This window comes from Doryrhamphus excisus, linkage group LG3 (assembly GCF_037039965.1).
Source record: "Doryrhamphus excisus strain RoL-2023G ecotype Guam linkage group LG3, RoL_Dexc_Guam_v1.1, whole genome shotgun sequence".
NCBI classification, from domain to species: domain Eukaryota; kingdom Metazoa; phylum Chordata; class Actinopteri; order Syngnathiformes; family Syngnathidae; genus Doryrhamphus; species Doryrhamphus excisus.
In genome coordinates this window covers 8,999,363-9,016,237 of record NC_136359.1, presented here as the reverse complement: position 1 = coordinate 9,016,237, position 16,875 = coordinate 8,999,363, and the positions used below count along the sequence as shown (strand labels likewise).

The window sequence follows — 16,875 nt, the reverse complement described above, 5'->3', positions numbered from 1 at the left end:
TCATTCCAAATTGTATTAATTTAATCTCTTACCTCAAAATTCTACACAAAATACTCCATTATGACAATGTGAAAAAGTTTTTTTTTTTTTACTTTTTTTGAATTGATTAAAAATAGAAAACAAAAAAATCACATTCACATAAGTATTCACAGCCTTTGCTTAATACTTTGTTGATCCACCTTTGGCAGCAATTACAGCCTCAAGTCTTTTTGAATATGATCCCACAAGTTTAGCACACCTATCTTTAGGAAGTTTTGCCCATTCTTCTTTGCAATAAGTCTCAAGCTCCATCAGGTTGGATGGGAGACGTCTGTGCACAGCCATTTTCAGATCTCTCCAGAGATGTTCGATCGGATTCAAGTCTGGACTCTGGCTGGGCCACTCCAGGACATTCACGGAGTGGTTCTGAAGCCAATCTTTTGAGATCTTGGCTGTGTGCTAATGTCTACTGTCTATATGGTCAAGGTACATGACCAGTCTACTGAGGTCAAGAGCGCTCTGGAGCAGGTTTTCATCCAGGATATCTCTATATATTGCTGCATTCATTTTTCCTTCTATCCTGACTAGTCTGCCAGTTCCTGCTGCTGAAAAACATCCCCACAGCATGATGCTGCCACCACCATGCTTCACTGTAGGGATGGTATTGGCCTGGTGATGAGCAGTGCCTGGTTTCCTCCAAACATGGCGCCTGGCATTCACACCAAAGAGTTCAATCTTTGTCTCATCAGACCAGAGAATTTTGTTTCTCATGGTCTGAGAGTCATTCAGGTGCTTTTTGGCAAATTCCAGACGGGCTGCCATGTTCCTTTTACTAAGGAGTGGCTTTCGTCTGGCCACTCTACCATACAGGCCTGATTGGTGGATTGCTGCAGAGATGGTTGTCCTTCTGGAAGGCTCTCCTCTCTCCACAGAGGAACGCTGGAGCTCTGACAGAGTGACCATCGGGGCCTTGGTCACCTCCCTGACTAAGGCCCTTCTTCCCTGATCGCTCAGTTTAGAAGGCCGGCCAGCTCTAGGAAGAGTCCTGGTGGTTCCAAACGTCTTCCATTTACGAATAATGGAGGCCACTGTGCTCATTGGGACCTTCAAAGCAGCAGAAATTTTTCTGTATCCTTCCCCAGATTTGTGCCTCAAGACAATCCTGTCTCGCAGGTCTACAGACAGTTCTTTTGACTTCATGCTTGGTGTTTGTGCTCTGACATGCACAGTCAACTGTGGGACCTTATATAGACAGTTATTATATTTCCAAATCATGCCCAATCAACTGAATTTACTGCAGGTGGACTCCAATTAAGCTGTAGAAAGATCTCAAGGATGATCAGTGGAAAAAAGATGCACCTGAGCTCAATTTTGAGCTTCATGGCAAAGGCTGTGAATACTTAGTATGTAAATGTGATTTTTTTGTTTTCTATTTTTAATAAATTCAAAAAGAGTAAAAAAAAAACTTTTTCACATTGTCATAATGGAGTATTTTGTGTAGAATTTTGAGGTAAGAGATTAAATTAATACAATTTGGAATGAGGCTGTAACATGACAAAATGTGGAAAAAGTGAAGCGATGTGAATACTTTCCGGATGCACTGTATATACAAGTTGTGGGGCTGCACGGCGGTTGAGTGGTTAGCACGCAGGCCTCACAGCTAGGAGACCGGAGTTCAATTCCACCCTCGGCCATCTCTGTGTGGAGTTTGCATGTTCTCCCCGCGCATGAATGAATGAGTTTCCCTCTAAGAGAAAGACACGTGTGTGGTCATGTCTCATATAGGGATTGCAAATCTTGCAGTTTTCCTTTTTATGCTACACTAGTTTTTCCTACTGTTCATGATGTCGGCTAATCAGATATGGGCAGTGTTTCTGAAGTCCAATAAACTGTTTGTGTACAAACCACAAGAGACTGAGTTTTTTTTCCAGAGAGGTACAACTGACTGGGCCCATGTCTTCAGTACCTATGGATCAGGACTTTCATGTCCTTCTCTTTGTGTGTTTGATGCTGATGCCCTTGTAGATGAAGGACCAGAATCAAATCACTCTTTATGTACAACTAAGAGCCCAACACAACGACAAATAACGGAATGTAGTTGACTGGAAGAATTATACCAAAGCAAGGGTCCCCACACCACACAAGACAAAAATGAGTAAGTTAGGAAAAAATACTCTGCCTCTTCCCCTCTAAGCTTAAGATTTACACAAGGTGAGTACGTTTATCCAGAGGCACTTGCAAAACTGCATGTCCCAATGTTTCATCAGTACACAACCAAGCTGTCAACAGCCACAACAAAAAATGACAAGCTATAAGAAATTAATGAACCCACTTTATATATTTGGTAATCTTTATTTTGCAGAAAATCAGCATCTATATCTGTGTAAAAATTATTGTATTATTATTGTCTATGGCAGTGGTTCTCAACCGTTCTTACCCTTTGATCAAGCGGCGACACAAATTGCATAAATTTTTCAACAAAAACTTCTCAACTGTATCATTTATTTAATAGATTCCGTTTCCATCGATTCATCTTCTATGCCACTTATCCGATCTTATAGGACAGTCAACCAAGGTATGAAAGGTTGCTCATGGTCCTGGCACTGACCTGTACTGTAATTTCCGACTACATGTATGACTATATTATCAAAATGTGAGGGTATGACAAAGCTTTACATTGACATTGTATACAAGACTGCATATAAGACTGCAAGAAGAGGTGCAATGTTGTGCAAAATAATGTTGCATTGGCCTGGCGTTGTCCTTTATAGCATACATATAAAAAAGCATCTCAAAATGATACTCCTATTGAAAGTAGCCATAATTTGCAGATATACAGAAACTTGTTGGAAAGGTTACTTCTTCCTGGTTTATCTGATATGCAAAGCACCACACAAATGTGCACACAGAGCAGAGCACACAAAGCACACAGAGTAAAATTTGGAAGACGAGCTCAAGGGACAGTCTGACACCCCGGGCTTTTTGCAGCCACTGGATTTTTATTCCACGTTCATAAAAAATAGGTGGATGACCTTTTTATATACTTTCAGGCACGGAGACAAAATGACTGCTTAATAGGAGCCTGGATATCAGTTTTAATTTGGTTTGCATGTAATTTGGAGAGGGGGTATTTAATATCAACAATAACACAAGTGTATGAGTTATTAAAAGTTAAGCATAATAAAGGCTGTGATAGTCTTAGTTGCCAAAGGGTGGAACATTCATCATAATGCATGAGTATCTTCAAATCTACTCTGTATTAAAGCACTCCTTACCAAGTAGTGACCATGTACTTTACGCAGCACATTTGCTACAACACAATACAATACAAATACCCTATACATTGAATTTCCAGGTGCAGGCAACAAAGAGCAAGTTAAGCACTGCTCAATTTAATAGCTTGGCCAAACTTTAATGGTGATTTTAGCAAGGTGTGCCTTTACAAACTAATAACAAAGCATTTTGCTGTTATGTTGATTGAAAATATTCATTACAAATGTAAATTGCTACTTTTATGTCTGCAAAACAGTTTTAAGTCCACTTAGTCTCTCATCAGCAAAAGCGTTCCCGCCCACCCCCCTCCTTTGGGCCCACTTTCTAATTTTAGAGTAAATAGTACATTAATATGCATTTCTGTTTGTAACTTTGGAAAGTCCTCCAAAAGTTATTAAAAGCTGCATTTGCTTACGTATACATCACAGTTGCTCTTTCCCCTGGACAATCTGTGCCATATGATGAACAGATCGAGTTATCTTTCATTTCATATCCATCTGTGTATAAATAGATAGAAACACAAGATTCATCATTTTAAGGCCTACAAGCGACGGTACGGTACAGTACAGCTCAGGGGTATCCTTTCCATTATGGGAGCTGCATACAGAAAAATTTAACAAATCCAATGTAGGTCAATATACTAAGCTATGATACAGTGTGTACATGAACAAACAAATCCAATATAGGTCTATATTTACTGAGCTCTCGGAACAAAACTTCCCAACCCGGCAGAGCGGAGCTTAAGTCGGAGCATCTCAGCAATAAGAATGGATCGCTGAGAGTGATATAACCATTATCTCCTCACCCAATTAGGGACAATTAGACATGGTCTTAAACACATAAAATACTTGCAAGGGAGTGCAGCCAGACGAAAGTCAAACTGGAGTCAAAAAGTCCTCTAAAATGTCAATCTCACTTTTGCCTCACAAACTTTCTCCCTCAAAGTGTATGGCACAAACAGATCTGCAGCACACAAGCATATGCATTAACAAGCAGGACGAGGTGCGACTTTTGAGTCTCCTCTATTCCCTGGAGCAAGAAGTCAGGGTCTGGGATGAGGTGATAAGTGCAGTGGGATAGCGCTCAGGAAGCACACATATGCTGCAGAAGGAAGAACACTTGAACATGCACCAGAACAAAAACAAAACACTGCTGTACTTCTTCGACCGTTGCAATGAAATGGTCTTGGAATACAATGGGGGGGGGGGGGATACATATTCAGAAACAGAAGTTGAGCATTGCCTACAGAAAGCCTAATCCCCCCACATGCATGCACATATACCGCGAGCATCTCTCTGCTCATTTCTTATGAAGATGCTTATCGGTGCTCTCCCAACATCACATTGACTTTATGCATGCTACCATGGCCCGTCTTTCATCCAGGAGGGACAAAACTTAAAAGTAACGATGGGGGACACTGTAAGTGGTTTCAAAAGCTGAAGAATTTGGAGTTTTAAGAAACTGAAGTTACATCTGTGTGCTACATTTGAGTAATATGATTAGTGTTTCAATATATGTTTGAACACATCCTCGTGCTATTGAATGAGAAAGTGTGTCTAAACATTTGACCGGTAGTGTTGGTGTTTTTCAAGCAAATAAATGTTTGAAATACACTACCGCTCAAAAGTTTGGGATCACTTGGAAATTCTTTTGGGCCAGTCTGAGATATTGCTTTTTCTTGGCAATCCTGCCATGAAGTCCAGCATCCTGAAGTCACCGCTTCACTGTTGATACTGACACTGGTCTTTGACGGGTACTATTTAGTGCAGCTGCCAGTTGACGACCTGTAAGGCGTCTTTGTCTTAAACTACACACTCTCAAATATTTGTCTTCTTGCACAGTTGTGCATCGTTTTTCTGTCCTTGTTAGACCCAGATTGTGCTGCTCTCTGAAGGGAGTAGTTAACAGCGTGGTAAGAGATTTTAGTTTTAGTTTCGATTTTTAGATGGGTTTTCTAATAATCTATTAGCCTTATGAAATGATGAACTTGTATTAGCAGCCATACCAGGAAATTGATGCAGAGGACTGACAGTTGTTGATAGTAGGCCTCTATGCAAAAATGTAGATTGTTCTTTGAAAATCATCTGATTAATTTTAATTGTTTGTGAAATGGATACAAATGTTTGTGAAATGGAAAAAAATTGTTTGCGAAATGGAAAAAAATTGTTTGTGAGCATGAAAATTTGTTTTTTTTTGGAAAACAAAGACGTTTGCAAGTGATCCCAAACTTTTGAGCAGTAGTGTATATGTATCATGAGATGAAGGGTATTTGACAGCTGTGTGTGGATGTGTGTTGTTGACTGACTAGTTTCTTCCTCTTGTCCTGCTCGGTCGGTGGCTCCTCATCATCGCTCAGCTTGGGCTCTTCAAAGTGGCTCATCAGCATGCAGCTGCAAACACAATAATAAAAAAATATATATTCCCCTCAATATTAATAACCATCCATATACTTGCGCTGCAGGACAAAATTTCAGAATAGGTAGTATGCACACACATACACTCACACAAAGGAATATTGATTCGTATTGATGTTGGTTAATTGGAATGCAAAAACAAAACAAAAGAAGCTTTTCTGCTGAGTCCATAGTCTCTGTAACCTTATTATGAGCACATATAGTCCAGAGGGTTATTTTGTTTCCACTGATCTTGCCTTTGACTAGGAAAATTGGATTGTCCTTAAGAAAATCCAAATACAATGTATCAACATTCCAGCGTACTATATATTTAAATAAATGCGAATGAGCGTTGCCAATAAATATTTATGGAAAGTGTGCTCCGTAGTACTAGAAAAACCTTTGCCAATTAGGATTTAAGGCTGGAAGACATTTTTTCTGCTCACCTATAATTGGAAGAAATTCCCATATACTGTATTTTCTGGACTATAAATCACACTTTTTTTCATAGGTTGGTTGTTCCTTTGACTTATAAATGACCAGAGCGACTTAAAATGAAAAAAACTGTTTATGTTACATAAACACTGGACACCTTTTCTGTTCATGTTTATTTTTGTGATTAGCATAGTTTGTGTTAGCATATCTTACACCTATTCAGACTGTTATTTGTTATCTGTTATTTTATTGTTAGAACTTGCCTTCCAAGAAGATGTAATGTCTGTTTTGGTCAAGTAGTTTGTAAAAGAAATTACCCGCAAAAAATGCGACTTATACTCCAGTGCGACCTATGTATGTTTTTTTCCTACCAAATGATGCATTTTTGGTCTTGTGTGGCTTATAGTCCAGAAAACCTAGCATAAGGTTTCATGAGATGGTTCATGAGATGTGACGGGTACACGTCTGTGAGAACGAGATGAGATTGCTTTTCTTCTGCACTCTGTGTGTATGCTAACAGCCCCGCCTCCGCCCACCGAGACTGCACCGAGACTGTTTGACTGAGCAAAGGGGTCACTCTCTTCATGCTGTTGGTCTACCTGTATACCAATGAGTGAACTCTCTTCCTGCCTATTTGAAGGTGAGACACGAGGAGAACAGACACGCATGCACTTGACCAATATATCAAAGCCGGCAAAATGTATTTATTAACTGAATGAATGTATTGATTTTATTGCATTCATTTGTGTTAATTGTGTGATTAATTAATGTTTTTATTTCATTTTTTGTCTTGTGACACCTCCAACGCAGCACTGCACTTAGAAAGACTACAACTCAAATATTTCACATGGAGAGAAGGAAGCCAAAGAATTTAAGCCAACCTTTCTGCTAAAGCTTCAAGGTTATTTTGGCACTAGTGCATTTAGAGTTAGAAAAGTTGACAATGGAGAGAAGCCCCCCCCCCCCCCGCTTTTGGGTTGGAAATGAGCCAAACGTACTAAGTGGCAGATTTGGATAAAAAAAAAAAGAGCGACTGGTGGTATCTTCTTCCACACTGAGCTATATGTACATGGGACATTTTCCTCTCAAACTGATTTCAACTTTTACTACAATGTGCTCCATCAATGCCCTTCGAACGCTCCCCCCCCACCCCATCAGTCACGATCCAGGACTGAGACATGCTCTGCTATACTTGCTCTTTACATTGGAGAGGAAAAGGTGCCTCTGTCAATCACGGCTGGATGAAAAGATACCAGGATGGGAGGTATTTGCCACACAGATACCCTATTTCTCCACAATTCATATTTGTGTTAATTGTGTGTTGTGTAATTTCTGACAAAATGGGATAGAGTTCAGATCACAAAGTGGTGAGGGACGAGTATACTGGTATAATAGGTATTATGCAGAAAACGGACCTCATACATAACATGAGCAAAATGAATATATATATATATATATATATATATATATATATATATATATATATAGAGAGAGAGAGAGAGAGAGGTTTTTATAGTCTATTTTTACCAGCTCAAATTTAGCTTGAAGCTTTTAAAAAATACCTTTAAAAAGACGTGCATACTTACTCTTTGAATGTGCTTGTCTCAGGATCTTCTGTCATCACGTCATGCAATGACTCGACGCAGATGTTGATGATGCCACAAAACTTGTCTTGGATAACACTGATGAAACACACAAATGACAACACAAGTCACGGCCATTGATGACACAAAAATGTTTGCAGCAAAACAGGAATAGGTGCAACAATCTCTTCAATCTTGTGAGTGATTAATTGGTTGTCCAAAACACATGGCAACCCCAAAAAAATCTGGGAAAAAATTATTTTTTCCTCAACCTTTTACCTTTTGCATTTTCAAAGTAACCATCCTATTCAAAACATGCACATCTGAGGGAGCATCATTCATGCATCACAGTGGAAAATAATCAAGGAAGGTAGAGGACAATCAAAATATAGTGTGCCCCAGAGCTATTTGCAGCTGTTTTTATTGGCCCACGATACATTGAAAAAATTCTACATTTAAAATTGGCCAATACATTTGGCCAATTAAGTTGGGTGGAAAAAATATGATATTGTGGGAGTAAAGTTCAATATTGTGAGAAGAAAGTTGAAATAAAAAAATGGTGTAATTTTACAAGAATAACGTTGGCATATTACGAGAAATATGTCATTTTAGTAGCATAGCGTTTACATTTTTATTTAAATTTTGTATTGATTCATTCATTTTTTTATTTTTATTTCATTATTATATTATTTTACATGATTTTATTATTTATTTTTTAAAAGTTATAATATTATGAGGACCAAAACAATATTAGAGAAGCACCCACATTGTGATTTATACCAAAATAATAGTATATTTTATAAAACCTGTTGGAAACTTTTCACGACCATTTTTCGTCGAGTTGTATACAGAAATGCCAAAAATAGTCAGATCTTGCAATATTAACAAACCCTTAAAAAAATTCCTGGATTCAAATCACCCCCAAAATGTAAACAGTTCTTCCACATCCCCACAAATTAATTTTCATACAAATTAATTCAGGAGTTTTCAAGTTAAAAAAATTAAATTAAAAAAAAAAACCTTGGCGGAGGTAATACAGTTGTAATTTTGGAATATAAGATTGGGGGAAAAGTTGTTATATAATGGGAATAATTCCAAAATATCGTAGAAATAAAGTAATGATATTACAAAATGAAAATTTTCAAAGATTTAAGAAGAAAGTTGAAATATTTTGGGGGAAAAAAAGAGCAAAGACCAAAGTTCATACGAATACATCAGGAAACTGAGGTGCACTTTTTTCTGAAAATATATGTCTGAGCATATCTCAGTGGTTTAATGCATGCTCTCACTGGGGGACAGAGCCCCCTCAATTTGAAACACTATTGAGTGACTGATATCTCTTTATGTATCTGTAAAGGACAGACTGAACTCAAAACTTAAGCCAACAAAATGCAACAAAATAGAGAGCACTGAAGCATACAAGCGTAATCAAGAGTCAAACTGCATGCTGAGTATGTTGGCAGGTGTGCATTTATATTGAAAATCCTCCCGGCCTTTCACAGTCCCCCAACAGTTGAAAAAGTTTGGACGCCCCTTATGTGCTTTAGGTCCATATATCCGAAATGAAAATACCTTAAAATAGTGCATTACCTTTCATAACACGACTAAACACACCCGCCAGTTGTAATTTTCTCCAGGGCCTGCGGTGATTACTTTTCTAACGTTTGACAGGTCGGCGCTGCTGGGTACTCCAATTTGCAATATCAAACAGTCTGAAAGTGACAAGCAAACAAACTGGCCAATCAGTAATGTCTAACTTTCATTCATTCATTTTCTACCGCGGGCTAAAGGCGAGGTGCACCCTGGACTGGTGGCCAGCCAATCACAGGGCACATATAGACAAACAACCATTCACACTCACATTCATACCTATGGACATTTTGGAGTCGCCTGTTAACCTAGCATGTTTTTGGAATATGGGAGGAAACCGGAGTACCCGGAGAAAACCCACGCATGCGTGGGAGAACATGCAAACTCCACACATAGATGGCCGAGGGTGGAATTGAACTTGGGTCTCTTAGCTGTGAGGCCTGCGTGCTAACCACTCGTCCGCCGTCACTTCTGAAATCAAAATTGTCAGTAAATAATCACACGCAATATATTTCTGTATTGGGCAACATGGAGGGCTAGCGTTTTTTTGTTGGTTCAGCAATCTTGGATTACACATGCAACACCAAATCCTGTGATATTTAGTTTACGCTACAGTTTCCTGTAAGGCACAGTGATACACACAATGCTACTGTGGCTTTAAATGTAGCAGCCTGTTATAGTATTACTGCTGGTTTCCAATATGTTCATATCGGCAAACAGATACACACTGGGATGAGGTTTAGGTACGGGTCCATTGGTCCAAATATGCAACTTGTGAGATTTGTGAGGGCACGTTAAAAAGCTTCAACACAACAAATTTAATTCAGCATTTGAAGAACAGACACTTGGCGGAGAATGGTGAGTTTGAGGCCCACCGAGCAGCAACAGTAGCCGAGCAGCCAATGCTTGGCAACACTCTCCCACCCATATGTGACAATCAGATGAATAAACATCAGTATAATAAAATCAGTGAAATAATTGAATTCGTCGGACTACATGACCAGTCATTCTCAGCGGTGGAGGACAACTTGCTCCAGCCAACTGCTCTCTCAACTTACAGACCCGCTACATGGCACCCGGAAGCTAATATTTCACAGATGTTGCTCTCCATATCTTACTAAAGGTCTCCTTAAAGTAGGTGTCTACATTATCTATAGGTTTCATGAGTGACATATGTTAAAATGTGTTCTTGTTTAATTTAAGATAATTAAGAAAGGAAGACCAGACTTCCTGCTTTTGGCTGCAAGCCGTCTCTGTGACGATAATCAATCGGAACGTTTTGAATGTTTTGTTTGCCCGTGTTGCACTGAGCAGGATAATACCGCTTCAGTGGAGTTCAGCAATCAGCAATTGTGCAAACAATGGGGGACTACAAAGAATTAGGCAGTTTTATTATAACAAATATGTCTACTTGTTTAACTGACAAACTCCATTTTCAGCTTTTGTTTTTGTGACGTTCTTGCTCTTTTCTAAGCTGTTTCTACTAACTCTTTCTCTGATTCATTTCTTATATGACCCATTGAGCGGCTCAGGCTACCATCTATCACCTACTTTTTTTAATTTGCAGCTTCTAGAAAAAAAACATTACAAACTGGACAGCAAATTAAGTGTCAAAGTGAATGACAGCGGGAATAAAAAAGGCCAATTCGATGTAGGACTGCTATTTTCATGTCATGACCATTAAAGTCACCAGCGATCTTTGGCGACGTATGAACGGGAAGTAGCCATCTATGATGCACTGTCAAGAAACACCACGGATGGATTCAACATGATTGATTATATAAATACCCTCAGTTGCTTTGGTGGTGCAATTGCCAAGAGTGCTTGACAAAGCGATTACTGCTCACTAAGGGTGTGGAAAATAATCGATATTAATCGAGACATTGATGCGCATAAGCACGATGCGAGTGCATCGGCTCATTCACTGGGTATGGATGCAATTGACGGGTGAAATCTAGATTCATCACAATGCGTTTGTGGGTATCGGTAAAATCCAATGCAAGCGCCGTTTTATTAATGTTAAACTTCAGCCCATATGCTGTTCCCCAGGTGCCATCATTATTTGGTGTTATGTATTGCATACGGACGGAAGCCATGAAGCACATACAACTACTAGTAAAACAGCATGGACGTTCGTACGCCAGCAGCAGCGTGGAAGTTTCTATATTTAACCCACCCGCAACGTTTAAATGGTATGTTTGGAAACACTACGGATTCTCAAAGAACGGCGGAAAGCTCCACAAAACGTCCGCCATTTGAAAAGAATGCCGCGTTAAGAAGCCGTACAACGGCAGCAGACAAACATGCAGACCCCCCCCCCCCAAAAAAGGGGACACCCCAACAAGTCTACAGCCGTCTCCCGTCTAGTTCTTCGTCGGACACTGGGGACAAACCAAGCAAATCAGGTCAGAACAAGCGGATCTTCCGTTGCTTTCCAAATTGTCCAGGAGCTAATTGTCCGTCCCTGCAACAAGTGTCCCCCCCCCTGAACGAGTGTTCAGCACAGCAGGTGACATTACAACAACAGAGCAGTTGGCTTCTTCCTCAATTTTGAAACAATTTTAAAGGGGTATAAGTTTTTTTTCCACTTCAGCAGTTTATTAGTAGTATGTTTTGCAGACAGGAATATAAACAAACATTGATTGCACTGTTGAAAGTGTCACTTTAACTTTGTTGTTGCTGCATACTGTACTTTTCACAGCAGTAATTATTGTTTAATTGTTTTAATCCACCACTGAACCACTGCTATTGTAATTGCATAGCTGATGTGAAAGTGTGAAGAAAAGTTGTTTTTGAAAAGTTGCTGCATTGCTGGTGCATTGTAAGAAAGACAAACAGCACTTTAGTTGAATTTACTGCCAAGTGCCTAGAAGGAATAAAGCTAAATACTTTTTGTAGGACCATACTGAATTCCATTTTTAACCTTTGCTTATTTGCATCATGTTGAATTGCATCATATCGCAAGAAATTGCATCATATGATATGGGATTGCATTGATTTGAACTAAATGATTATCGCATCGTATCGTGAAAAGGGTGTATCGTATCGCTGGCAGTGCATCGAGATGTGTATCGAATTGTCCTCAGTGCTGAGATTCACACCCCTACTGGCCACATGATACATTTCCATATTGGGGGATCACTCATATAAGATTGTAATGTTAAGGCTTTGGGTGGCTCAGTGATGATTGTGCACAGAGACCAAATGTGAGGACATAAAATCCAGGGATCTAAAATAATATTAACAGAGTCCAAATATTGATTGGTATTGTTGACTCAAGATTTGTCAAAGTCCACTTAAGACCGCTTGAATATTAAGCCAAGTAAAGCCAAGAAGCACAAGTCTGTCATTTTGTAGTTTCCGACTTAAATGTGGAGTTTTAACGAGCGTGCGTCTGATCTGCTACACCTAGCAGCTAATTTGTAGGGCTAAACACTGCCCTTATCTACAAGTTGACCTTGTTAGTTGGATTGCTTTTAGTCAAATTAGCAGTACAAGCTGCTAACAGATTAAGTTGTAGAAACTTTGAAAACCTAACAACTTTTGCAAACGCTCTAAGAGAAAGGATAAATTATGGAAAAACTCGGACCAAGATATGAACCCGCTTCCAATTTGAGCTGTGATGGTATGTGGGATAGTTGATTTGTCATGCAGCAGCCAACCAGCCAAGGCTGTCATATCCGATTGGCAATGTCGAGCAAGCACGGGAGCTTGACAAAGGATTTCATGGCTGTCTGACATTACACCATCAGGAATGCAGAAACGCCAGCCTTCCGAGATCTTGATTAAAAAGTGCATCAGTGTGCGTAACAGAAGGATCACAAGAAAAGCTTATCATATATAAACCCACAGTAACGGCTTGGAAGAATTTTGAAGACGTTTCATTCAAAACTGTACAAAAACAAGGCATTCGTTTTAGAGAATATGGAATTGTTCCTTAAAAACAAACTTAAATGACCTATTCTTGCTTTCCCAATGTACATGGAGAGTTGTTTTTTTCAATAAAAAATTGTACTGTGGAAATTACAATAAATTAGTCAAAACAATGAAGGAGAACATGTCTCCTGTATTTACCTCTCAGCAACACTAGAAATACTATTTCATAGTACCTGGTGGTCAATAGAAAAACATGCCATGCCAAGTAGGTACCGTGCAGTGAAAATAGGCATAATTTAAGCCCCCAAAACCTTATAGAACAGGTATGAGAATACCTCTTTATGTTATGTGGTGACATGATGGGGGCTATCCACTTTTTTGTGAATCCCAAATGCACCCAAGAGACAGATGTCTCTTACCTGTTGTCAGATGGTAAAAGAGACAGCACGGCCAGAGACGACAGTTTCCTCCTTTCAGGCTGCGTGATGTTGTCCATGCGGTCCACCCACATCTCAATCACGCTGCCCAAAAGCTGGTCAATCTGGTGAGTAAGGGTTTGATGTTTTTGTTAAATACAAAAAGGAAGAAGTCAGTGGTCTTGTGGGACTGCTGAATTCATTTAGATGTTTATAATAATCGACCTTCTTTATTTTCTCAGCCCCATTTACCACCCAACCTTTTGGGACAAAAAGGGAAGCGTTTTTGCACTGTGAAGTGACAGTTGAGGGATTCTTCAAACAGCATATTCTTTCTTTTTATCCATTTATATTAAGGCCAAGTTATAAACAGTAGGTGAAAAAAATATCTCCCTATGGTTGGGGCAAAAACAATTTAGAAGTTTCAGAATAAAAGGATAGGAGCTTTAACTTAGTGCCGGAAAATGGTACCATTTGCAATTGCACGGCTCATCACTTTGAGCTCGGTTTTCAGAATGACTCACTTTTCACAGGCACTTTCTTAAAGAGGCATTCAAAGAAACTGCTGAGGAGACAGAATTGAAGGGCAGACATTGAATCTCACCTCCTGGCCACACTCTGAAGCCATTTGAGTGAGCAGAGATGAAAAGAAGGTTGAGTTCTGCAGAAGGATGCGGCCCATGATGCCCAAGTAGGTGGACATCACCACGGGATATCTCTGTACAAAAACACAAGTATAGAATACGATGTACCTTAATTAACTAATGGGTCATTAGACACTGGAGGAGGTACAGTAGACGTGCTAAGAAAGCACAATGGTGGCTGGCTATAACCTTTAACTATGCTGAATGATCAATATATGCTATTATACACTGGCAACAGAAAAGGACACAAACATGACCAAAAGAAAGCGTTCGATACAAAAAAAACAAATGACAATCATGTAACACGTGTGTAAATAAGTGAAACCAAGAAAACACCTAAAGAAAAAAAAAAAACTTACCTCGCCGTCCACTATGCCCCTGAAGACAGCTGGCAGCAGTGGCTGGAACATGTGGGTTCCAAATATCGGGCTAACCTTTAAAACTATTTCTACCACCTGCAGAAACACAGAAGGATGGAAGTTGAAGGATAAGGAAAGCAAGGATAATCACAGGAGGAAAACTGTGATAATCAAAAAATACAATCAAATAAATAACCGATGATGTATAAACAGATTCAGGGACAGCTTCTTTCCCAAAGCCATCACTGCAATGAACAATCAAAAATGAACAATACTGCACTACTAAAACACACACCTCACTGTTATGTACAATAAGCTTCATAATGTGCAATGCGGGACTACGGGATGTGAAATAGATTCATTCATTCAAGAGAAACTCACAATATGTGCAATTCCACATTTTGGTTACTGCAATTCCACATTTTGTTACTGTATAGGTTATTGTTTTTGATGTACATATACCGTATTTTCTGTCGCTCCGGAGTATAAGTCGCACAAGGACTAAAATGCATAATTAGGTAGAAAAAAAAAACATACATAAGTCGCATTTTTTAAGGGTAATTTATTTGACAAACTACTTGACCAAAACAGACATTACGATATCTTGAAAGGCAAGTTCTAACATTAAAAGAATAGAGAACAGAATGAATAGGTGTAAGATATGCTAACATAATGGTACAGCTACACAAAAAATAAACATGAATAGAAAAGGTGTCCAGTGTTTATGTAACATAAATAGTTTTCTCATTTATAAGTCGCTCTGGAGTATAAGTCGCAGGAACTGCCAACCTATGAAAAAAAGTGTGACTTATAGTCCAGAAAATACGGTATTTATTATTTATTTATTTATTCTGAACCACACCTGACACTTTTATATTCTTATTCCTTGTTTTATTTTTATTATTTTCCTTATTTTTATTTTCTACAAAATGCACCGTGGCGTTGCACTCAAATATCGTGGTATGCAATAAAATGACAATAAACGCGATTCTGATTCTATGTTTTATTTCATTTGAACATGCATCAGATTACAATTGAGTGCATCACATAATCAGTTCACAGTTCCACATGTCCAAAAGGAGTAGGAAGAAGCAAAGCTTATTAAATCCTACCCCTCCATCTGGTACTTTTACAATCAGTAACTGTTACATTTGTTCACTTCCTGCTTTCCTAATATAATTAAGTTTTTTTTGTTTGGTACGTGACAAAAAAACCCCAAAGTATGAGGTGATATGACCATACAATGACATAATGGGTACCATAGTAACCGTCAATATAGTGATATGTATAGCACATCATGACTGGTTGAAGACTCTTCATCCTTGTGTTTAGCAAACATCAACTGCTTATATTCTTTCTTGGATTCGCTCATTGTTGTGCATTGTTTGAGTTCCTAACTCAATCCATTCCATAGTTTGATTCCACATACTGAAATGCTATGGCTTTTTAACATAGTCCTAGCATATAAGTGTTTCAAACGTAGTTCTTTCCTGAGATCATATTTCTCCTCTCTTGTAGGGAAGTATTAGATGACATTTTTCGGCAATTGGTTATTTTTAGCCTTATGCATTATTTTAGCTGTTTGAAGATTAACTATATCAGCAAGTTTAAGTATTTGTGATTTTAGAAATAAGGTTAGTATGTTCTCTATAGGAGGCATTATGAATTATCCTTACTTACCTTTTTTGCAGAACATTTAGCGAGTGAAGATTGCTTTTATAGTTATTACCCCATATTTCCATACAATATATTGTATTATATATATTATAATATAATATATTATATACATATATATAATATATACAATTTTATATATATATATAACATAATATAATAATTAATTAATATAATAATATATACATAATATATATTATATTATATACATATTTTCATCTATTGTGATCCCCAGAAATTTATTTTCCTTCACCCTTCAATGTCTACACCGTCTATTTGTATTTGCTGGTACGTGTCCTTTCTGCTGTTACCAAACAGCATTATTTTAGTTTTACTTAGGTTCAAGGGCAATTTATTATCATCAAACCATCTTTTTAGTGTGACCATTTCTTCTCTGACCTTTCTAATGACTTCGTCTGTACTCCCTCCGGAACAAAAAGCAGTAGTATCATCCGCAAATAATACTGATTCTGATTGTGAAAAGACAGCAATGTGCCAGGAGAACACCAGTAGGAAAAAAGGACTTGGTGAGTAAGAAGATCATTCCTTTTAATTGGGGCTGTGACCTACGAGATGGGTCAGGTAAGGTTAGTTCTGTTAAGTTGTAATTAAAATATATTTCTAGAGGCGCTATCTGAGGTCAAAATATCTGA

The 16,875-nt window shown here is 38.5% G+C and overlaps 1 protein-coding gene across 1 annotated transcript in view; it reads right to left on the bottom strand.

The window, feature by feature from the left end:
* The window catches only part of ipo11 (importin 11), a 96,345-nt gene that overhangs the window by 11,130 nt on the left and 68,340 nt on the right, over positions 1–16,875 (bottom strand). The window contains exons 25-29 of the mRNA XM_058069566.2: positions 14,549–14,644; positions 14,150–14,263; positions 13,549–13,670; positions 7,667–7,762; positions 5,558–5,642 (exon numbers count right to left, since the gene is read on the bottom strand). Of these exons, the coding sequence (XP_057925549.2) occupies positions 5,558–5,642; positions 7,667–7,762; positions 13,549–13,670; positions 14,150–14,263; positions 14,549–14,644 (513 nt within the window). The remainder of the gene's footprint in view (positions 1–5,557; positions 5,643–7,666; positions 7,763–13,548; positions 13,671–14,149; positions 14,264–14,548; positions 14,645–16,875) is intronic.